The 22596-nt window shown below is 55.5% G+C and overlaps 1 protein-coding gene across 2 annotated transcripts in view; it reads left to right on the top strand.

Annotated features, from left to right (window-relative positions):
* The window catches only part of CBS (cystathionine beta-synthase), a 30480-nt gene that overhangs the window by 5791 nt on the left and 2093 nt on the right, over window positions 1-22596 (top strand). The window contains exons 3-15 of one of the 2 annotated variants that reach the window (XM_060150998.1): window positions 1354-1451; window positions 3400-3534; window positions 4898-4977; window positions 5057-5191; window positions 5737-5806; window positions 7061-7152; window positions 7935-8060; window positions 8670-8754; window positions 9060-9165; window positions 16879-16956; window positions 17118-17252; window positions 17969-18077; window positions 21868-21952. In XM_060150998.1, the coding sequence (XP_060006981.1) occupies window positions 1354-1451; window positions 3400-3534; window positions 4898-4977; window positions 5057-5191; window positions 5737-5806; window positions 7061-7152; window positions 7935-8060; window positions 8670-8754; window positions 9060-9165; window positions 16879-16956; window positions 17118-17252; window positions 17969-18077; window positions 21868-21952 (1334 nt within the window). Of the gene's footprint in view, window positions 1-1353; window positions 1461-3399; window positions 3535-4897; window positions 4978-5056; window positions 5192-5736; window positions 5807-7060; window positions 7153-7934; window positions 8061-8669; window positions 8755-9059; window positions 9166-16878; window positions 16957-17117; window positions 17253-17968; window positions 18078-21867; window positions 21953-22596 lie in introns of both variants that reach the window. The other variant, XM_060150997.1, reaches the window with a different exon arrangement.

The following is a 22596-nucleotide window of genomic DNA, read 5'->3' as shown; positions in this document are numbered from 1 at the left end:
CCCTTTGCCCCCGCCCCGGCTCTCCCCTCACCCCAACTTCCGCACCTCTCTTGGCCAAGCCTGCCTCTGGGGGGGCTCGGGGCGTCCGTGCCACCTTGGAGGGTGCAGCTGGGCTCCAGCCAGGCCGTGTTGCTGCCTGTGTGGGCCCCGGGGTGGAAGGCGGCATTCCCGGGGAGCGGGGAGGAATCTACATGGTTAACGGGTCCCTGCAGTGGGGACCGCGGTTCACGCAAGCGTGAGAGCCGTGGGGATGGCACCTGAGAAATCCAGGGTGTAGGAAGCCATTGAGTTTCTTGGAACTCACGTCAGTTTTGCATATTCCGGGATGAATAGTCGGTCCCTGAGGATGAGGATGGAGGCAACATCGTGGGGGCCACTCAGGAAACGCAGGTATCACAGCGTGCACAGCTGAGCAGCAGCTGAGCTGTCCCACACCTTCCTGTCACCTGTCACCGGCTGCTCAGCTGGAAGAACCACTGGGGGGGGGCAGTCACTCGAATGTGAAGGGGGACAGTTGGTCCATGAGAAGCGAATCCCGTTCTGGGCCTGGAGGCCCACCTGGGAATTCGCCTGACCTTAGCCCCAAGGACAAGAGATGACCCGCCAGAGGCCTTTGTTCTTTGGTCTGAGTATCAGGCTTCCTGCCACCTGTGCCAGACACTCTGAGTGATGCCAGGTGCCTGGGTGGGCTCTTTGCAGTCACGGTCACGGTCACTGCCCGCTGGCCAGACCGTCTGAGGGGGTCTCTGTCCAGGGGTCCCCACCAGTTTTTTCATCGAAGAAAAGGAAGGGAGGTATCCCAGGAGGCAGGTGCTGAGAGAGGAGATGAATTGAAAACCAAAAACCTAAAAAGATCGGGACTTCCCTGATGGTCCAGTGGCTATGACTCCGCCTTCCAATGCAGGGGGCGCGGGTTTGATCCCATATGCCAAAAAAAAAAAACCTAAAAAGGTGGACCAGGACGTGATGTTTTGAAATCAGTGTTTGTTTGTTTTAACTTTTTTATTTGGAAATAACACTCAAATGAAGTGGCAAAAATCATACAGAGAGGTCGTGGGGACGTTCGCCCAGCTGCCCACTGATACCATCTGTTACCACAGTGCGTTTTCAAACCCCGGAAACGTTGGTGCAGCTGTTCACTAAACTGCATTCGTTTTCATAGGTTTTGAGGTGAACTTGCCCGTGCATATGTGTGTGACCTTTCAGCAAATGTGGATTCGTGTACTTGCCACCCAGTTCCTCATGAAAGGCAATTCTTGGCTTTACTTCTTGATTTATTTAAAAGAATGTGCGGGCCTGCCAAGGCTGGTACCATTTTGTTTTTCTGAGTAATCGTGGACTCCTCTGTTTTAGGGAGAAGTCTCCCAAAATCCTGCCAGACATCCTGAAGAAGATTGGGGATACCCCGATGGTGAGGATTAACAAGATTGGGAGGAACTTCGGCCTGAAGTGTGAGCTCCGTGAGTGCCGGCTTCCTGCACGCGGCTCGCAGGCCGGGGGCGCGGGTGGGCCCCTCACACCCTGCGGGAGGGGTGTTTGACCACGTCAGGTGAGGTCGGGAAGCACACAGGACAGGGCGGGCTGCTGGAGGGTGAGCGAGCCCTCGCCGGAGTCGGTGTAAGGGGGGCCGTGGCCTGTGAGCTGAGGCCTGGATTGTGGAGGGAAGCGTGTCCGGGCAGATGTTGGGGGCAGAACCCGAGCCGGGAAGGCGGTGCTCTAAGCCGGCAACTGCAGGAGCAGAGCGGCGCCGTTCTGTCTCGGACTCTCGTAGGGAGGGGCAGCCATGCCGTGGGTGGGGTGGGCTGACCTGAGAGCCGGGGCGGGTTTTGTGATGAGGGTCCCAGCCATCAGCCGGGCAGGAACTGGCTGCCCCGGTGCGTTCGCGTCTCACTTAGGAGACACAGTGGGGATTTGGGAGCTGCGTCTGGTACACGTGGGGATCACCTGAGAGTCTTATCCAAGTCCTATGGAGAAGGGACTTCTTTGCAGGAGGCTGTTTCCAGGAACACAAGAGGGTGGGGGCCTTTCTTCACCGCCACTGTTCTCCCAGCTCGGAGCCCAGGTAGATGTCAGCCTTGTCCCAGAGGAAGTGACAGGTGCAGAGGCCCTGGGGCGGACCAGGCCCGGTGCTGCTGGGGCAGAGAGAGCTGGGGAAGGGAGAGCGTGGGGGTCCTTGGGGGTCAACACCTCCTAGGGGAGGGACCGAGGCCACGTGGTCGATTCACCCCAGAGGCATCACCATCAGAGGCTTCCCGCGCACGCCTCTGGTGAAGAATTGTCTCATAAGTAACAAGCAGTACACACTCCCAGGCGCTGCTGGGGGTGTATCAGAACAACCCAGGAGAGCTATCGTCTGCTCTGTGCTCCTCCATCAGATAATAGAGACCAGTAACCAGTACTGCTGCAGTACTGCTGCGTGCGCGTCAACTTGGCAGGAGCCCCTGAAGTAGGTTTTACTGTGTCCATTTTACAGATGGAAAAACCGAGCCCCCGGTTGGTTACTTGGCTTGCCCACGGCTGATCAGCTTGAATCCCTGCGTCTCTGTTGGCTTTCCCACGGGCTCATTAGAATTTTCTAACCAGTAATTCAAGTGTGTGACCTACAAGAGTCTGGGGTGCAGGGCTCCTCAGCGGTCAGACATTCAAGAGCCCCTCCTTCACTGTCCCGGCAGGGGCCTCTCTGGGTCTTGTGGATTTCAGAAACCAGGACAAAGCAGGAGGAGCTTGTTTTGTGGGTGCTGCAGGCCGGCCTGGTCCTTCAGTCACATTTGGGGCCACCTCTCCCCCTTTTACGAACACTGCATGCTTTTGAGAGGTGGGAGGGAGCCCTCCCCCAAGGGAAGAAGAGCAGAAGCAGAGGCTTAGGCACGGGAGAGGACGTCGTATCTGCTAGGTGGGGAAGATGGCGGGAGGCGGGTGTGGAAGGTGTGTGGGTCCTGGTCTGGGGGTGTGACGGGCGAGCTGTGGCTTCAGGACATCAGGTCGTCTGTCATGATCCGCTGGGTACGGCGGGGCTGTCTGCCCTGATTTAAGCCTGGGCTCCAGTCGGCCGCCCCCTGCACGCCCAGCAAGTCTCTTCGGGACTGTGCTGCGTCACGGGGGTGGCTCTGCTCCATCCATCCAGTTGGGGGGGCTCCTTAGGCTGCTCTGTCTCATGCACTTGCAGTTGCCACATGGTCCATGGGGGGTGGGACGGGCAGGTGGCAGAAGCTCCTGTGGGCAAGCACCCTCACCCACGTCAGGTGTGGGAGGTGGCAATGGAAAGGCGATGATTTTCAGGACCACCGAAGCTTGTCCCTGCATCCTGGGCGTATCGGGTGCTGGGGAGGGGACGGCACGGCAGGCATCCCTTAGCGGTCGGGGTCCTCTTCCTCTCTCATGATGCGTCTCTGGCTCCAGTGGCTAAGTGTGAGTTCTTCAACGCGGGCGGGAGCGTGAAGGACCGCATCAGCCTGCGAATGATTGAGGATGCTGAGCGCGAGGGGACCCTGAAGCCTGGGGACACCATCATCGAGCCGACGTCGGGGAACACAGGTGGGCGCTGCCACGGGCCAGAGCTCCCGGCCCGGGTGACCCGGGGCTGCACGCGCTGGTCTGTCCAGCTGGCCCTTCCTTTCCCTCCATGCACTTCGCTCGGCTCCTGATGCCTGTGTGCAGGTGTGTGGCTGCGCCCAGCTTTCTCTGATATCTTGCCGTCCCATCTGCACTGGTGATGTTGGAGTCTGTTATGTGGGCAACTACACCTTGTAGTAAAAATCTGTCCCAGTTTCCTTTGGCCGCGGTAATAAATGCCACAGCCTAGGCGGCTTAATCAACAGACATTTATTATCTCGCAGTCTGGAGGCTGGACAGCTGACATCAGGTGTCAGCAGGGCGGGTTCCTCCTGAGGCCTCTCTCCTGGGCATCTTCTCCCCGTGTCCTCACGTGCGTCCCTCTGTGTGTGTCTGTGTCCTGATCTCTTCTTATGAGGACACCAGACATACAGGGTTAGGGCCCACCCATATGACCTCGTTTAACCTTAATCTCCTCTTCAAAGGCCCATCTCCAGTTAGAGTCACGTTCTGAGGGGGTTGCAGGGTAGGACTTCAACAGATGAATTTTGGAGGGACACAGTTGAGTCCGTAACACTCCACCCTCTGGCCCCCAGAATTCATGTCCTTCTCGAATGCAAAGTACATTCACCCCCATCCCAACAGCCCCCCAGTCTGAACCCGTTCCAGCACCGACGTTAAGTCTCATCTAAGGATCACCTAAGTCAGAGGCGGATGAGACCTGAGGCTCGATTCCTCCTGAAGCAAAATTCCCCTCCGGCCGCGAACCTTCAAACCGGACAATTTGTGTGTTTCCAAAGCACAGTGGCAGGCCAGGCACAGGACAGACATTCCCATCCAAACCCAGAAAGGGGTCGCGGGTCCCAAGCAGGTCCGAAGCCGAGTGGGGCAAACTCCAGGAGATCTTGAGGCCCCAGAACCCTCCCCTCTGGCTCCGTGTTCTGTCTTCAGACTAACTGGGGGGGCCCCTCCCCTCAGCCCTGGGCAGCGGCCCTGACCCCTTTGGAACCAGGGAGGAGGCGTCCGGCCCGGGCCTGTGCCCCGGCCCCGTGGTGGGGCTGGGGACGGGGACACGCGGGCTCCACAACGTCTGCTGCTCTCGTCACCTCCCAGGCGCCCAGTAAGAGCTGGAGGAATTGGGGTTCATGGTGGGCAGCCTGCTTTCTTCTCTGGGCGCACTTGCCTTTTTATCTCTGCCTCCGCATTCTCCTCTTATCCCCTCATTTGAGGGCAGAAGGGGATGATGTAGGGCATTTCTGCAGCGCCCTCTCCCCTGGGCCTTTGGGGCTGGAAGCGGGGTCTCGGGGGCACTGTGGCCCCCTCTCACTGCATGTGCTGTCCCCAGGGATCGGGCTGGCCCTGGCTGCCGCGGTGAAGGGCTACCATTGCATCATCGTGATGCCAGAGAAGATGAGTACTGAGAAGGTAGGCGGGCATCTCCCCGGCCCCTGCCCCTGCGCTGTAGGCCCGGTGGGGAGGTGAAGGCCACCGCGTACCTCTGCAGGTGGACGTCCTGCGTGCCCTGGGGGCCGAGATCGTGAGGACACCCACCAACGCCAGATTCGACTCCCCTGAGTCACATGTGGGCGTGGCCTGGAGGCTGAGGAACGAGATCCCCAATTCTCACATCCTGGACCAGGTGAGGGCCGGGCCCTGGAGGCGACTGTGTGCCCAGAGGCTTGGGACCAAGTGGGGCCTTCCCTGGGGGATGTCTCCCGGGGGCTTGGGGGTGGTGTCACATCTGCAGCAGGAGCAGAGGCTGCAGAGGGACCGACGCACTGGGACGCGGCCACTGGCCTCTCCCAGCCCAGCGTGTGGCCGGCAGGGTCGGCCAAGCCTTTGGCTCTGCTGTCTGTGTGCTGGCTTCGAGGGCTCAGCTCAGTGCGCTGGAACGCCCTTTGCAGAGGACCCGGGAAGCTCTCTACAGGCATAAAATACATGCAGACCTTTTGACTGGAAGCTCTTCTTTGTCACTCACTCCACGTCTGGGTTAATTCAGAAATCGCATCTTGTGGAGAGCTGGTTTTCGTGCTTGGTGTCTGTTGAGGTGCCCGGGCCATTCCCCGAGCTGCCGGCATCCTCTCTGGCTTTGCACTGCACTGAGCTGTTTGCCTGGTGCCCTGGGGCTGCTGCCGGTTCTGTGCCTCGACCTCAGCACGACTCCTTTGCTCTCTTTCCTTGCAGTACCGCAATGCCAGCAACCCTCTCGCTCACTACGACATCACGGCCGAGGAGATCCTGCAGCAGTGTGACGGTGTATACTTCTAACCCTGCTGTCCATCTTGACTGGGAGTGTACAAGTCACTTACCCGCTCCTTCGTAAACTCCTTTTAATCCTTCAAAACCCAGCTCCAATGTCCCTCTCCGTGAAGTGCTTTCTAGAACATTTCTCTAGAGCGGTTTCCTCCCTCTTGGACTTTGCCCGTGCCTCTCCTATAGCGCCAAACATACCATGTGGTTGTATCTGTTTACCTAGCAGTCTTTCCTCCAGACCTGTAGGAGCTCCTGAGTGCAGGGCACAAGGGTGTCCCAGGCTGGTTCTGGGCTCACAGCTGGGGCTTCACGTTGCTGAACGGCACTTGGCCTCAAGTCCCAGCCTGGGCACTGAATTCAACATTGGGGTTTTCTCATCTGCAGAGCTGGGGTGGTGACATCTGCAGTTAGCTTACTCTGTACAGACATGAGGCTGCTTGGAACCTCTCCGCACAGCTGGTGCCAAGGCCGAGGGGATTGCGATGTTTTCTGCCGGGCCGTTTCCCTAAGAGGTCTTCGGGAAGAGTTGCCAGGGGCTTGGCACCCCTGGCTTCCTGTTTGGAGCCTAGCGTTGGCTTAAGTGCCTTCGTTCCGTGCCCAGGAGCCAGGCAGCAAGGTCCAGGCATTTGCTCACCCAGGTCTTATGTGTGAGAATCCTCTCATTCGGTAAAAACAGCCTTTCTGCCTCCGCACGGGTGCCCGCGCTGACTTGTCTGCAGGTGCCTGAGCTGGCCGCCGGGCACTGAGAGAGCCCAGACGACGTCTGAGCCAAGCTGAGCGGTTTATTCTGGTCCCTTTGATAATTCAGTTCACTTATCCACGTCGTCTGAACCAAACAGCTTAAGGAAGCGTGAAGAGCCTCCCTGGCTCAGCCCTCAGCCAGCTGGGGCCCACCCCCTGCAGGAAGTCACCTCGTTCACGATTCATGACAAACAGGGATTTCAGGGACTGGCTGCGTTTAGCCTTAAACGGGGCTCCCTGGGGCTCTATTCCTGTGACTGTGTCTCAAAGATGAAGGACTGTGATGAGAGGCTTTAAATTTGAGAATAGGTTTGCTTTTGCCCTTTCTGATAACTTGCCTTCATTGTGGTTGAGGACCTTCTTGCTTCTTATTAAGAGTGGAGGGCTGAGCAGAAACTAACACACCATTGTAAAGCAATTATACTCCAGTAAAGATGCTTAAAAAAAAAAAAGAGTGGGGGTCGGCCGCTCCTGCCTGAGGATGTTCTCCCTGACATGCCTTCTCCCCTGTCAGGGAGGCTGGACATGCTGGTGGCGTCGGCGGGCACGGGGGGCACCATCACGGGCATCGCCAGGAAGCTGAAGGAGAAGTGCCCTGGATGCAAGGTGAGGGGCTGCGAGGGCGCCACCCTGCCCCGCCCAGGAGATGTGGGCCTGGACGTGTGCGCGTTTCCCACCTGCGGCCTGAACTGCAGCTGGAGGCTTAACTGTCGGGCTCCTTGGCCTTGGGCCCACAGAGTGGCCTCTGCTTTAGAGCCGGAAGTTCCCATTTCTGACACTTCTGCGTAGATGGCCTTGCATCTTATATGGGGGAGGGGGGTGTACCTGTGCCTGCCCTGGGGATAAAGGACCCAGCAACCTGGACGCCCAGATGAGCTGGGGGTGGGAGAGTCCATTTGGGTGGCCTTCAAGGGTCATTCCAGAAGCCGAGAGCTCTCAGGTTCAGGTCCTACCGCTGCCCCACTGGGGCTCTGAGAGTAGGGGAGGGGCACCTGAGCCTGGGGAGGGGCTCAGAGAGACCCCCACTGGAGGTGCCGAGCGCACCCTTCCTCTCTGCCCACTTCTCCGCCATCCAGGAGAGGTCAGTCCTAGCAGCCCCCTCGCCCCAGGCTCCCGCTGTCCCGGGGCGTCTCCTGGGGCTGTCCTCGGGCACCCCGCGCAGGAGAAGCTTTCCAGGACGCCGCTTCCCCCAGCCTCGTGCTGCCCCTCGAGTGCCCTGAGCTGGACATTCATTTACCTTGCGATCTCCCAGCGCCCGGGCCTGGGTTTGTGGGTTTCGAGCCTCGTGCCCGAGGTCCGGGAACAGGGTCCGGGAACAGGGTCCGCGCCCGGATGACAGCCGGGTGCGTCCAGGTGAGACTTGAGCCCTAAGGCTGCCCGCTCTGCAGATCATCGGGGTGGACCCCGAAGGCTCCATCCTCGCAGAGCCCGAGGAGCTGAACCAGACGGAGCAGACGGCCTACGAGGTGGAAGGGATCGGCTACGACTTCATCCCCACCGTGCTGGACCGGACGGTAGGCGGGGCGGCAGTGACAAGCCCCGCCCTCAGGCCACAGCCTTGCCTAGCTGGGCACGGTGGGGGGTGGGGGCGGGCCTGGCTGAGCGGGAACAGAGACGTGAGCTCCGCGCTGCACTGGGCAGTAGTCTCGGGGGGGTCATGACGTGGTGACTCGCGGTACTTTACCTGACGAGCATGTTGGGGGGTGGCAGGTGGCACAGACCACCCCGGCAGGGGGAGGGAGCCGGGTGGCTGGAGCGGGTAAGCAGGCCGACGTGGGAGAGCTAAGGACCCCAGAGAAGGCTCCTTTTAAGGACCCTAAAGGATGCTTCGGTCAGAGACCTAGACTAGAAGTGTGGCCCTCAGCGGGGCTGCTGGGCGGTTTTACTGGCCACGTGCACAGTGTGCTGGACCCGGGGGGAGGGGGTGGGGCGCGACCTAGGTCTGCAGATGCGAGTCCTGGATCCCAGACAAGGGGCTGGGCTGCATCCCTGGAGGGTCACGACCTCCTGGACCGAGGTCCTCTGTGAGGTTGCAACCTGGGCGGTGGTGCCCACGCCCACCACACCCCCGCTGCCCAGCGCCCGGCGCTGCCCGGCCTGACCGCCTGCCCTCGGCCCCCCAGGTGGTGGACACGTGGTTCAAGAGCAACGACGAGGATGCCTTCGCCTTCGCGCGCATGCTGATCGCGCAGGAGGGGCTGCTGTGCGGTGAGTGGGGCGCCGGGCGCTCGGCCTCTGCCAGCTGCTGGGCCAGCGCCGGAAGGACACCCTCGCTCTGGGGCTGCCCGGCCCACCTGCACCCCATCTGCTGCAGGGCTTGGAGGTTCTGTGCGAGGAGGGTTTGGTCGTGACAGTCGGTGGTAACGAGGAGAATGTGGGTGGACAGTGAGAATCGGGGGTCCTCCCAGCACCCCGAGCCCGGTCCCTCCACCGAGGACCCCTCCAGAGCGTGTTGGGGCACGCACACGCGCATCGCACGCCCCCGCCGGGTCTGACCCCGACCCTCCCGGCAGGCGGCAGTGCCGGCAGTGCCATGTCGGTGGCCGTGAAGGCCGCCCAGGAGCTCAGGGAGGAGCAGCGCTGCGTGGTGATCCTGCCGGACTCTGTGCGGAACTACATGTAAGGAGCAGTCCCTCCGGCCCCTCGGCTGCCCGCACTCCGCCCCCCAGGCGCCTGTGCCGGCTCTGCTGCCCGCCAGGCCTCCCCGAGACGCGGCAGCAGGAGGGAGGCGGCATGGGGGTCTGTGAGGCCGCGGGGGATGCGGAGGAGGACGCAGCCGCCCTAAGAGCGCCTCCGCAACCCCCGCTGCAGGGAGCACCGGCTCTGCTGCTTCGCTCACGCTGCAGCCCCTACCTGGCGAGACCCAGGCTGGGCTCGGCAGCCCCGGGGACGGGCTGTGCGATGCCTGCCTGCTGGCCTCCGAGGCCCCTTCGAGTCCGATGGTGCTGAGTATCTGCACACCTGCCCAGGTGGCAGCTTGCAGCCTCCTGCTTCCAGTTCCCGTCCTCTGGGCCGATGGCGCCCGTCTGGGGCCACCGGCTGAAAGAGCCAGGGTTGCTATGCGGGAACAAGGGCACGGGGGGCTAGAGACCTCCCCCACGGACCTGTGGGCTTCCTCCCTGGCCCAGGAGTGGCAGGTTACATACCTCGGGTGAGCTCCGCTGCCCCTGGTGGGCGCCCGTTCCAGCAAGGGGTGAGGCACGTCTGGGTGTCCACTGCCAGGTTGCCCTGAGCATGGCCGTCCGCTCACACCGCACGGTGCGTGAGAACGGCCATCTCGCCGTGTGCTGGGCCAGCCTGCTGTGCGTGCGCACTCCTGCCTGTGTGTGTGAGAGAGAAATGGCGAGAGTGTGACTGAATGATCATGTCTCGGGCACACACGTCTAGGCTGGGGGGCTGTGGGTCCTCCCTGCTCCCCACTTTCTTGGTCCTCGTCTGCCTTTTTTTTTTTTTTTAACATCTTTATTGGAGTATACTTGCTTCACAATGGTGTGTCACTTTCTGCTGTATCACAAAGTGAATCAGTTATACATATACATATGTTCCCATATCTCTTCCCTCTTGCGTCTCCCTCCCTCCCACCCTCCCTATCCCACCCCTCTAGGTGGTAACAAAGCACCGAGCTGATCTCCCTGTGCTATGCGGCTGCTTCCCACTAGCTATCTACCTTACATTTGGTAGTGTATATATGTCCATGCCTCTCTCTCACTTCGTCCCAGCTTACCCTTCCCCCTCCCCGTGTCCTCAAGTGCATTCTCTACGTCTGCGTCTTTATTCCTGTCCTGCAACTAGGTCTTCAGAAACTTTTTTTTTTTTAGATTCCATATATATGTGTTAGCACACGGTATTTGTTTCTCTCTTTCTGACTTACTTCACTCTGTATGACAGACTCTAAGTCCTTCCACCTCACTAAAACTAACTCAATTTCGTTTCTTTTTATGGCTGAGTAATATTCCATTGTATATATGTGCCACATCTTCTTTATCCATTCATCTGTCAGTGGACACTTACCATGTCCTGATTATTGTAAACTGTGATGCAGTGAACATTGTGGTACATGACTCTGAATTACGGTTTTCTCAGGGTATATGCCCGGTATTTGGATTGCTGGGTCATATGGCAGTTCTATTTTTAGTTTTTTAAGGAACCTCCATACTGTTCTCCATAGTCGCTGTATCAATTTACATTCCCACCAACAGTGCAAGAGGGTTCCCTTTTCTCCACACCCTCTCCAGCATTTATTGTTTCTAGATTTTTTGATGATGGCCATTCTGACCAGTGTGAGGTGATATTTAATTGTAGTTCTGATTTGCATTTCTCTAATGGTTAGTGACGTTGAGCCTCCTTTCATGTGTTTGTTGGCAATCTGTATATCTTTGGAGAAATGTCTGTTTAGGTCTTCTGCCCATTTTTGGATTGGGTTGTTTGTTTCTTTGATATTGAGCTGCATGAGCTGCTTGTATATTTTGGAGATTAATCCTTTGTCAGTTGCTTCGTTTGCAAACATTCTCTCCCATTCTGAGGGTTGTCTTTTGGTCTTCTTTATGGTTTCCTTTGCTGTGCAAAAGCTTTTAAGTTTCATTAGGTCCCATTTGTTTGTTTTTGTTTCCATTTGTCTAAGAGGTGGGTCAAAAAGGATCTTGCTGTGACTTGTATCATTGAGTGTTCTGCCTGTGTTTTCCTCTAAGAGTTTTATAGTGTCTTGCCTTACATTTAGGCTTTAATCCATTTTGACTTTATTTTTGTATATGGTGTTAGGGAGTGTTCTAATTTCAGTCTTTCACATGTAGCTGTCCAGTTTTCCCGGCACAACTTATTAAAGAGGCTGTCTTTTCTCCATTGTATATTCTTGCCTCCTTTATCAAGGATAAGGTGACCGTGTGTGTGTGGGTTTATCTCTGGGCTTTCTGTCCTGTTCCATTGATCTGTATTTCTGTTTTTGTGCCAGTACCATACTGTCTTGATTACTGTAGCTTTGTAGTATAGTCTGAAATCAGGAAGCCTGATTCCTCCAGCTCCGTTTTTCTTTCTCAAGATTGCTTTGGCTATTCGGAGTCTTTTGTGTTTCCATACAAATTAGGAAATTTTTTGTTCTAGTTCTGTGAAAAATGCCATTGGTAGTTTGATACGGATTTCACTGAATCTGTAGATTGCTTTGGGTAGTAAAGTCATTTTCACAGTGTTCATTCTTTCAATCCAAGAATATGGTATATCTCCCCATCTGTTTTATCTTTAATTTCTTTCATCAGTGGCTTATAGTTTTCTGCATACAGGTCTTTTGTCTCCTTAGGTAGGTTTATTCCTAGGTATTTTATTCTTTTTGTTGCAATGGTAAACGGGAGTGTTTCCTTAGTTTCTCTTTCAGATTTTTCATCATTAGTGTATAAGAATGCAAGAGATTTCTGTGCATTAATTTTGTATCCTGCTACTTTACCAGATTCATTGATTAGCGCTAATAGTTTTCTGGTAGCATCTTTAGGATTCCCTATGTATAGTATCATGTCATGTGTAAACAGTGACAGTTTTACTTCCTCTTTTTTGATTTGGATTCCTTTTCTTTCTTTTTCGTCTCTGATTGCTGTGGCTAAAACTTCCAAAACTATGTTGAATAATAGTAGTGAGAGTGGGGCAACCTTGTCTTCTTCCTGATCTTAGTGGAAATGGTTTCAGTTTTTCACCATTGAGAATGATGTTGGCCATGGGTTTGTCATATATGGCCTTTATTATGTTGAGGTAAGTTCCCTCTGTGCCTACTTTCTGGAGAGTTTTTATCATATGTGGGTGTTGAATTTTGTCGAAAGCTTTCTCTGCATCTATTGAGATGATCATACGGTTTTTATTCTTCAATTTGTTAATATGGTGTATCACATTGATTGATTTGTGTATATTGAAGAATCCTTGCATCCCTGGGATAAACCCCACTTAATCATGGTGTATGATCCTTTTAATGTGCTGTGGGATTTTGTGTGCTAGTATTTTATTGAGGATTTTTGCATCTGTGTTCATCAGTGATATTGGCCTGTAGTTTTCTTTCTTTGTGACATCTTTGTCTGGTTTTGGTATCTGGGTGATGGTGGCCTCGTCGAATGAGTTTGGGAGTGTTCCTCCCTCTGCAATATTTTAGAAGAGTTTGAGAAGGATAGGTGTTAGCTCTTTTCTAAGTGTTTGATAGAATTTGCCTGTGAAGCCATCTGGTCCTGGGCTTTTGTTTGTTGGAAGGTTTTTAATCACAGTTTCAATTTCAGTGCTTGTGATTGGTCTGTTTATATTTTCTATTTCTTCCTGGTTCAGTCTCGGAAGGTTGTGCTTTTCTAAGAATTTGTCCATTTCTTCCAGGTTGTCCATTTTACTGGCATATAGTTGCTTGTAGTAATCTCTCATGATCCTTTGTATTTCTGCAATGTCAGTTGTTACTTCTCCTTTTTCGTTTCTAAGTCTGTTGATTTGAGTCTTCTCCCTTTTTTTCTTGATGTGTCTGGCTAATGGTTTAACAATTTTGTTTGTCTTCTCAAAGAACCAGCTTTTAGTTTTATTGATCTTTGCTTCCTTCATTTCCTTCATTTCTTTTTCATTTATTTCTGATCTGATCTTTATGATTTCTTTCCTTCTGCTAACTTCGGGTTTTTTTTGTTCTTCCTTCTCTAATTGCTTTAGGTGTAGGGTTAGGTTGTTTATTTGAGATTTTTCTTGTTTCTTGAGGTAGGATTGTATTGCTATAAACTTCCCTCTTAGAACTGCTTTTGCTGCATCCCATAGGTTTTGTGTCATCGTGTTTTCATTGTCATTTGTTTCTAGGTATTTTTTTATTTCCTCTTTGATTTCTTCAGTGATCTCTTGGTTATTTAGTAGTATATTGTTTAGCCTCCATGTGTTTGTATTTTTTGCAGATTTTTTCCTGTAATTGATATCTAGTCTCATAGCGTTGTGGTCAGAAAAGATACTCGATACGATTTCAATTTTCTTAAATTTACCATGGCTTGATTTGTGGCCCAAGATATGGTCTATCCTGGAGAATGTTCCATGAACACTTGAGAAGAAAGACTACTCTGTTGTTTTTGGATGGAATGACCTATAAATATCAATTAAGCCCATCTTGTTTAATGTATCATTTAAAGCTTGTGTTTCCTTACTTATTTTCATTTTGGATGATCTGTCCATTGGTGAAAGTAGGGTGTTAAGTCCCCTACTATGATTGTGTTACTTTCGATTTCCCCTTTTATGGCTGTTAGCATTTGCCTTATGTATTGAGGTGCTCCTGTGTTGGGTGCATAAATATTTACAATTGTTATATCTTCTTCTTGGATTGATCCCTTGATCATTATGTGGTGTCCTTCTTTGTCTCCTGTAATAGTCTTTAGTTTAAAGTCTATTTTGTCTGATATGAGAATTGCTACTCCAGCTTTCTTTTGATTTCCATTTGCATGGAATATCTTTTTCCATCCCCTCACTTTCAGTCTGTATGTGTCCCTGGGTCTGAAGTGGGTCTCTTGTAGACAGCCTATATACGGGTCTTGTTTTTGTATCCATTCAGCCAGTCTGTGTCTTTTGGTTGGAGCATTTAATCCATTTACATTTAAGGTAGTTATTGATATGTATGTTCCTATTACCATTTTCTTATTTGTTTTGGGTTTGTTATTGTAGGTCTTTTCCTTCTCTTGTGTTTCCTGCCTAAAGAAGCCCCTTTAGCATTTGTTGTAAAGCTGGTTTGGTGGTGCTGAATTCTCTTAGCTTTTGCTTGTCGGTAAAGGTTTTAATGTCTCTGTCGAATCTGAATGAGATCCTTGCTGGGTAGAGTAATCTTGGTTGTAGGTTTTTTTCCCTTTCATCACTTTAAATATGTCCTGCCACTCTCTTCTGGCTTGCAGAGTTTCTGCTGAAAGATCAGCTGTTAACCTTATGGGGATTCCCTTGTATGTTATTTGTTACTTTTCCCTTGCTGCTTTCAATATTTTTTCTTTGTATTTAATTTTTGATAGTTTGATTCATATGTGTCTTGGCGTGTTTCTCCTTGGATTTATCCTGTATGGGACTCTCTGTACTTCCTGGACTTGATTGACTATTTCCTTCCCCATATTAAGGAAGTTTTCAACTATAATCTCTTGAAATGTTTTCTCAGTCCCTTTCTTTTTCTCTTCTTCTTCTGGGATCCCTATAATTCGAATGTTGGCACGTTTAATGTTTTTTCCGAAGTCTCTGAGGCTGTCCTCCGTTCTTTTCATTATTATTATTTTTTATTTTTTATTTTTTTGTGGTACGTGGGCCTCTCACCACCACAGCCCCTCCTGTTGTGGAGCAGAGGCTCCGGACGCGCAGGCCCAGCGGCCATGGCCCACGGGCCCAGCCACTCCGCGGCATGTGGGCTCCTCCCGGACCGGGGCACAAACCCATGTCCCCTGCATCGGCAGGCGGACTCTCGACCACTGCACCACCAGGGAAGCCCCATTCTTTTTTCTTTATTCTGCTCTGCAGTAGTTATTTCCACTATTTTATCTTCCAGGTCACTTATCCGTTCTTCTGCTTCAGTTATTCTGTTATTCTGTTATTCAGTTATTGATTACTTCTAGAGAATTTTTAATTTCATTTATTGTGTTGTTTATCATTGTTTTCTCTTTAGTTCTTCTAGGTCCTTATTAATCATTTCTTGTATTTTCTCCATTCTATTTCCAAGATTTTGGATCATCTTTACTATCATTACTCTGAATTCTTCTTCAGGTAGACCGCCTAGTTCCTCTTCATTTGTTTGGTCTGGTGGGTTTTTACCTTGTTCCTTCATCTGCTGCGTATTTCTCTGTCTTCTCATTTTGCTTAACTTACTGTGTTTGGGGTCTCCTTTTCACAGGCTGCAGGTTTGTAGTTCCCGTTGTTTTTGGTGTCTGCCCCAGGAGGTAAGGCTGGTTCAGTGGGTCATGTAGGCTTCCTGGTGGAGGGGACTGGTGCCTGTGTTCTGGTGGATGAGGCTGGATCTTGTCTTTCTGGTGGGCAGGACTGCCTCTGGTGGTAGGTTTCGGGGTGTCTGTTAACTTATGATTTTAGGCAGCCTCTCTGCTAATGGATGCAGTTGTGTTCCTGTGTTGCTGGTTGTTTGGCATGGGGCGTCCAGCACTGGAGCTTGCTGGCCGTTGGGTGGAGCTGGGTCTTAGCGTTGAGATGGAGATCTCTGGGAGCGCTCTTGCCGATTGATATTACGAGGGGCCGGGAGGTCTCTGATGGACCACTGTTCTGAACTTGGTTCTCCCACCTCAGAGGCTCAGGCCTGACACCGGCCGGAGCACCAAGACCCTGTCAGCCACATGGCTGGTGAGGGTCAACAACTCTGCTTTGCCCTCTGGGCTTCAGTTTCCTCACCCCTGAACTGAAGTCACTCTGGGCTTTCAGCGGTCTTCCCTCCAAGCCTGCCCCTGTAGCTCCAGGCCTAAGCAGCCGTTTGTCAGGTGCTTTCTCATCTGCCTTTTTAGGGCAGGTCTCTGCAGACCCCAAGGCCTGGTCTGGTGTCCTCTGAGCCCAGGTGGGATGGGGTCCCCCATGCCCCTCTGCCAGAGCAGACATGAGGACAGCCAGGGAAGAGGCCACCCAGGAGCCCCGAGGGGACATGATGGCGCAGGATCCGGGACAGAACTGTTACCCACCTGGGTTCTTGGACTCTTTAATCAATAGAAATTAATAAGAGGCCAGACAAGAAATTCAGGCAAGGCTTTATTGGGACTCATTCTGTAGCAGGCGGGAGTGGAAACAAGTAACAGCTTCCCTTGCTCTCTCGCTGAGGAGGGGGTGAGCTGGTCCCTTAAGTGGGGTGAGGGGAGGGGTGGGTCCAGGGGTCAGGAGGGGTGGCTTAGGTGGTCTGCCCACCCCTTTGTGGTACTGTGTACACGGGGCATTTGCAGGACCCTGCTTTTGCTCCCAGCAACTCAGAAGTGGCAGTTTTTGGTTTTCTTCTATCTTGTTTTGTCCTTAATTTGCCCCAGCTGTGCTGTGCATGCGGTTATTTTTAGTTGCTCATAGTCTCTTTGTATCTGTTGCTTGAGAAGACGTTTGTCCAGGTGCAAGCACTGCAGAAAAGGGTCCCAGGTCCCAGGTCCCAGCGTACCACAGAACCTTCTGCTGTGCTCTGAGCTCATTCAGCCCTGGTTGACCAGATGCCCCCGTCGACCACAGTTCCCTAGGGGGTCTTTCTGGACTCTGGCTCTCGGGCCTCTTCGCGGAGCCTCCGGCCAGCCCCTTTGGGGTCTCTGCTGGGCCGTGGGGTCTGGGGAGGGATGCTGGGCTTTCTGAGAACCTCCACCCTCAGTGTGGGCAGAGGTGGTGGTGAGCCCCTGGTGACTCGTGGTGCCGCAGGTCCAAGTTCCTGAGCGACAAGTGGATGCTGCAGAAGGGCTTCATGAAGGAGGAGGACCTCCTGGTGAAGAAGCCATGGTGAGGACGCCTCTGAGCAGATGTCTCCCCAGCCGCACGCCTGTGGCTTGGGACTTGTGTTCCCGGTACCCAGGGCACGTGTGCTGTCCTGCACCTGGCTGGGCGCCCCTGCGGTCTCCCTGTCCTGGACTCAGCCTCCCTGGCCCACCCTCTTCCTGCAGGTGGTGGCACCTCCGAGTTCAGGAGCTGAGCCTGTCGGCCCCGCTGACGGTGCTGCCCACGGTCACCTGTGAGCACACCATCGACATCCTCCGGGAGAAGGGCTTCGACCAGGCGCCCGTGGTGGATGAGTCGGGGTCAGTCTCAGCCTCCATCCAGAGCTCTGCCCTCAGAGGGCCCTGCCGGGCGCCTCCAGCCTGTGCTCCACGCTGCTCTGTGTCCGCGGTGCTGGACGGGGCAGCCCAGGGGACCCCACAGCTGGCCGGCTGGCCTTGGTCACTTTGCACTCAGATGCTCAGAGTCTTGGACGGCTGGTCCCTGAGCACCGGCCAGGATGGGGGCTGCTTGTATTAACCCTTTGGGCTTTAATGCCTTGGTCCCAGCCCATTGCACCCAGCACGTGCACAGGAGGCCGGTGTAGGGTCCTGCCCTGGCTCTGGGCATGTGCCTGACAGTGGAAGGCCGTGACAGACGTGCCCTGGTGACAGTGACCCACCATCAGGGCTCTCCCGGGACTGTCCCAATTCTAGCACCGAAAACCCCATGTCCCAGGACACTGGCCAGCTGGTCACCCTTGACACCTGTCAGAATGGAGATGCCCAGAGGACTCACTGGTTTCCCGTTGCCTGCACTGGACGGTCAGCTCCAACGGCAGGGTGTTTGGTCACTGCTCGGCTCCTGCCACACAGAGACCCTGGGTAGATAGTGGTTGGTTCTAAGAGGAGTTCTGGGTCTGACCCTGAGGCTGGATGTGCTGGACTCTGCTGTCTTGGCAGGGGGTGCGGTGGGGTGGGGCGTGGAGAGTGCGGGAGAGGCACCAGTGCTGACTCCTGCACCGCCTCTGCTTCCCCAGGGTGATCCTGGGGATGGTGACCCTGGGGAACATGCTGTCGTCCCTGCTCGCGGGGAAGGTTCAGCCTTCGGACCAAGTTCGAAAAGTCATCTACAAGCAGTTCAAACAGGTACGAGCCTCGCAAGGCCTGAGCAGTCGGTGCTGAGACCAGCTCTGTCCCGGGAGGCGGGGCCACGCGTCCCTCGCCCCTGACCCTTGACACCACTCCAGGCCCCACCAGACCCCTAAATCTGACAATTCGCCCCAGCTTCACAAAGCGAGAAGCCCCAGGTGGGGAAAGGCCAGCATTGGTGAGGGCTCACTCACGCCTGTACTTTGGCAATGCCTGTGGTCACTGGCAAGCCCAGGGACCGTCATCCCAGCCGAGCCGGGCATCTGCCAGCATGACCATTCCCAGGGCACCGGGCCCTGATTCTGTCCTGTGCACACCTCATTTAAGATCACCTGGCACGCCTAAGTATTTAAGAAGAACTAGAACGTTCTGGGGGCTGAGCCGGGGCTGGTCAGACCCCGTGGTCATCCTGAGATGATGGCCACCCTGTGATGGGCCAGGGCAGAGCCGACTCTGTCCCCGAGGGTGCCTGGGGTCAGGGCAGCCCCTCTCCCTGGTCTCCTGGCATTCCACAACCCCTTTCTCCTCGGACCCCCAGGGAGTGGGAGTGCTGGGTCGCTGGCTGTCTCCCGCTTGAAAGGCTAGCGGGTGGAGCCCAAATCTAGGAATGGATTTGATTTTCCTTTTTCCCCACCTCACACGTAGCCGAAATGTCACCAGAATCTGTGCGTTTCTCTCCATATCCACCGCGCTGCCATCGCCTCTGGCGTGGTCCCTGCATGGCCCCTCACTCCTGGCCCTAACTCTCTGCGGCTGGAGAGACCACAGGAGACGTGGGTGGGGTCTTGCCCCTTCCTGCCAAGCCCAGCCGGGAGGGTCCCGGCCCTGCGACCCCGGCTGCCTCCACTCCTGCCGTCCACCTGCCCTGGTTCTCAGACGGGCCGGTCCCTTCCTGCTGCCTTGGCACCGCTGTGTCTGCTCTCCTGCCCCCCACCCCCCGGTCCCCTCCTCTCGGCCTCTCTGACCCCCAGGCCCCGAGCACCTAGCACACGGGGTGTGTTCTTGGAGCACTTATTGCCCCCAGTCCAGTGGAGGCTCCAAGAGGCTATCCTGGCCCCCGTGGGCCCTGAGTGGGGAGCACAGGGCCCGGCGTCACATGCATGTGGGTGGCCAGCCAGGCTGAGCAGGGGCAACCTTTCCGCCCATGCCATTGCCCACCAGCCTTTCTGGAAGTTTCTGCCCCTCCTTCTCTTCCCTGCGTTGAGCTGAACATAGCGTGTCCCATTTGATGATTTTGAAATGAACACACACCCGCGACACCACAGTCAAGAGTGAGCGTATCCATCCCCTCCCCCACTTCTCCCTCGGCTTCCTCTCCCCTCCCCGCACGTCTGTCCTGTCCTGTAGACTGTGCGCCCTCCCCGGGCTCATGCGCATATGCAGCCCCACCGTGTGTACCCTTGTCTGGCTTCTTTCATGCAGCAGAGTGGTTTGTGTTTTTTTTCTATATAAATTTATTTTATTTTATTTTTGGCTGCGTTGGGTCCTCGCTGCTGCGCGCAGGCTTTCTCTAGTTACGGCGAGCGGGGGCTAGTCTTTGTTGCGGTGCGAGGGCTTCTCATTGCGGTGGCTTCTCGTTGCAGAGCACGGGCTCTAGGCATGAGGGCTTCAGTAGTTGTGGCACCCGGGCTCAGTAGTTGTGGCTCGCAGGCTCTAGAGCGCAGGGCTTAGTTGCTCCATGGCGCACGGGCTTAGTTGCTCCATGGCATGTGGGCTCTTCCCGGACCAGGGCTCGAACCCGTGTCTCCTACATTGGCAGGTGGATTCTTAACCACTGTGCCACCAGGGAGGCCCAGCAGAGTTTTTTGAGGTCCCTCCGAGGTGTGGTGTGCCTACTGTCCACCCCCTCCCGTGCCTGAGCCCAGTCCTGTTGTGTCTCTGGCCTCTCCTGCTGATTCCCTGCTGTGTGTGCCCTTCCCTCCCCCAGGGAAGAGCCGAGCGCTCTAATGTTACTGAGTCCAAGCTTGCTCTGCTTGCCGCACGACAGGCCAGTAGATCGGGAGACAAGGTGTCGAGGCTATAGGAATACAACTTTATCTGGAAAGCCAGCAGACGGAGAAGATGGCAGACTGATGTCTCAAAGAACCATCTTCCCGGGGTCTGGATGCCAGTTTCTTTCACAGAACAGAGAGGGGGAGGAGGTGAGGAAGTAAAGTAAAAAGGCCATAAGATATGCAAATGTCCCCTGGAATGGCCAGCCTCGGGGAGGGGATGTGTTCGTTTCTTCTTTCTTGTAGCCATCCACAGGTGGGCAGGGTCAGGACGTTTCCCTGAACAAAGGCACTTGGGTTTAACATTCAGGCAGAGGGGCGGGGTTCCCCGAGGCAGGCTGTCCTTTTAGCGAACAAAAGCAACGGGAAGCAAAGGTTAAAGTAAAAGAAACAGATGCAGCCTGTAGTCAGGATTGGCTCTTCCCTGTTCCACTCGGTCACCCCCCTTAGTGGCCGAGGCTGACCTCCAGCTGCAGCCTACACCTCCCCCGGGGTGTAGCCGAGCGTCAGTTCCCCGGGCTCTAGCGCCATCCAGGCCCTCGGGGGTCTCGACGCCCTGCCACCGAGATGTTGGGTGGGGCCGTGTGTACCTGCTCTGCTCCAGGAACCAAGCGGTGGGTGTAAGCGGACACACGACGTCCTCCTGCAGGGTCCCCGGCATCCCTGGTGCAGACAGTGTCCCGAGGAGAATGCGGCCCCGAGGAAACCTGGGTGGGTCCTGTCTCCTGGGCACACCCTCCGCATCCAGGGCTGCCCCTTCCTGCGGCCACGGGGGTCTGGCCGCCGGCAGTGAGCAGCAGGGGGAGGTGCCCATGGAGCTGTGGCGCCCCCTTTCCGCCCTGTTCTCCTGGAGGAGAGGAGAAATCCTGACCCCCATGGTCTACTGACCACACCCAGCGTCTGACCCGTAAAGGCAAGCATGGGGGAAGTTGCTTCCGCAGCCCGGGGCCGCTGTGTTGTGTGCCGCTCAGCTGCTCTAGTGCTTGGCGGGCAGCGGTGCCCAGCCCTCCTTACACAGGTTAGGGCACTGCTGGCCCCTTTCCTCCCACCCCCGAGCTTGCGTCCTCTCCCAGGGAACTTGCCTCCATTGCCGGAGCTGAACTAGAAAGGGTTCCAGTGGGGCTCACAGCTTTGGAGATCGCCTTGGGGTTTGAAGACGGACCTAAGTGTCCTTTTCTTCTTTTTCTTGGAAGCTCTCATCGTGTGTCTACTGAGCAGATGGCCCAGAGTGGGCGCTCACGTTGCCCGCCCCTCACCAGGCCCTGTACCCCCGCCCCTCACCACGCCCTGTCCTGTCACATCTTGCACTGATGTAGGATTTGTTCCGATGGATGGCGCATGTTACGCTGTTCGTAACTAACGTCACTCGTTTACTGAGGGTTCAGTCTTTGGGTTCTATAGCTCTGCGGGTTTTGACAAATGTACAGTAACCTGTACCCATTACAGCATCGCACACAGTAGTGTATGTGCCCCCCGTGCCCTGGATCCCTGCACCCATTCCCCACTGCCCGAACCGCCAATCTGACTAGTCTTGCCTTTTCCGGAAATTCATAGAGGTGGAATCATACTGTGGGAAGCCGTCCTGCTGGCTCTTTGCAGAGTGACACGTACGGACTCCTCCAGGTCATCCAAGTGTCCTTTCGCGTGTGTCGGGGCTCATTCAGGTTCTAAGTCAGCAAGAGGCTGCAGAAGAACCCTCTGGAGGGACGCCGGCCCCCCCTGCTGCCTTGTGCTTTCCTCGGGCCCCGGCCGAGCCGGGCTGCCCTGGCGAGCGCTGACCGCGGCTTCCCTTCCAGATCCGCCTGACGGACCCTCTGGGCAAGCTCTCACACATCCTGGAGATGGACCACTTCGCCCTGGTGGTCCACGAGCAGATCCAGTGTAAGTGGGGCCCTCTGCGGGCTGGGGGCGGGGACGGGAGCCCTGTGGGGTGCTGGCCGCCGGGCCCCCGGCCCAGGCTTGTGTGTGCGCTTTGCTGCCGTGAGCGCACAGGGCGTCTGGGAGCTGGGGAAGCTGATCCCCAGCCTTGGGTGCAGATCTCAGAGGGACCCCGCTGTGGGCCAACCTGGGTACCGGCTCGCGGTGAGATCACAGGGCTTTATAGCCTGCTCACAAAGCCCTTCCCGGACCCCCTGGCCGCATCTCTGGAGGCCCGGGATGTTATTCTGGTGACGGGAGAGGACGAGGGTTATACGGATCCCGAGAATTGGGGCCGGTGGTGGTGGGGGGCCTGGAGCCCGCCCTCCCGCCTGCCGAGGGCTGGTCCCGGGGCCTGGGCGCCCCCGCCTAACCCTCTCCCGTCCTCGGTTCCTCGGCACGGGACCTGGCCCTGGGGATGGGGGGCACCTGCAGGTGTGTACGCCCCGCCCAGCCCTCGAGCTGGGGAGCGGCGCTGCGGTCAGCCTCGCAGCCTCCAAGTGCCAAGGAGGGCGTCCGGGCCCCGGCTCCCCTTCTTGTGTCACACACTCGTGTTTGAACATCTACACACCCTGACGTGGGATCCGGTTTCAGGGTCTGTAAATAAA

Source organism: Lagenorhynchus albirostris, chromosome 5 (genome assembly GCF_949774975.1).
Source record: "Lagenorhynchus albirostris chromosome 5, mLagAlb1.1, whole genome shotgun sequence".
Lineage (NCBI taxonomy): Eukaryota > Metazoa > Chordata > Mammalia > Artiodactyla > Delphinidae > Lagenorhynchus > Lagenorhynchus albirostris.
The sequence above is the reverse complement of the archived record's forward strand: the minus strand, read 5'-3'. Positions and strand labels throughout refer to the sequence as shown.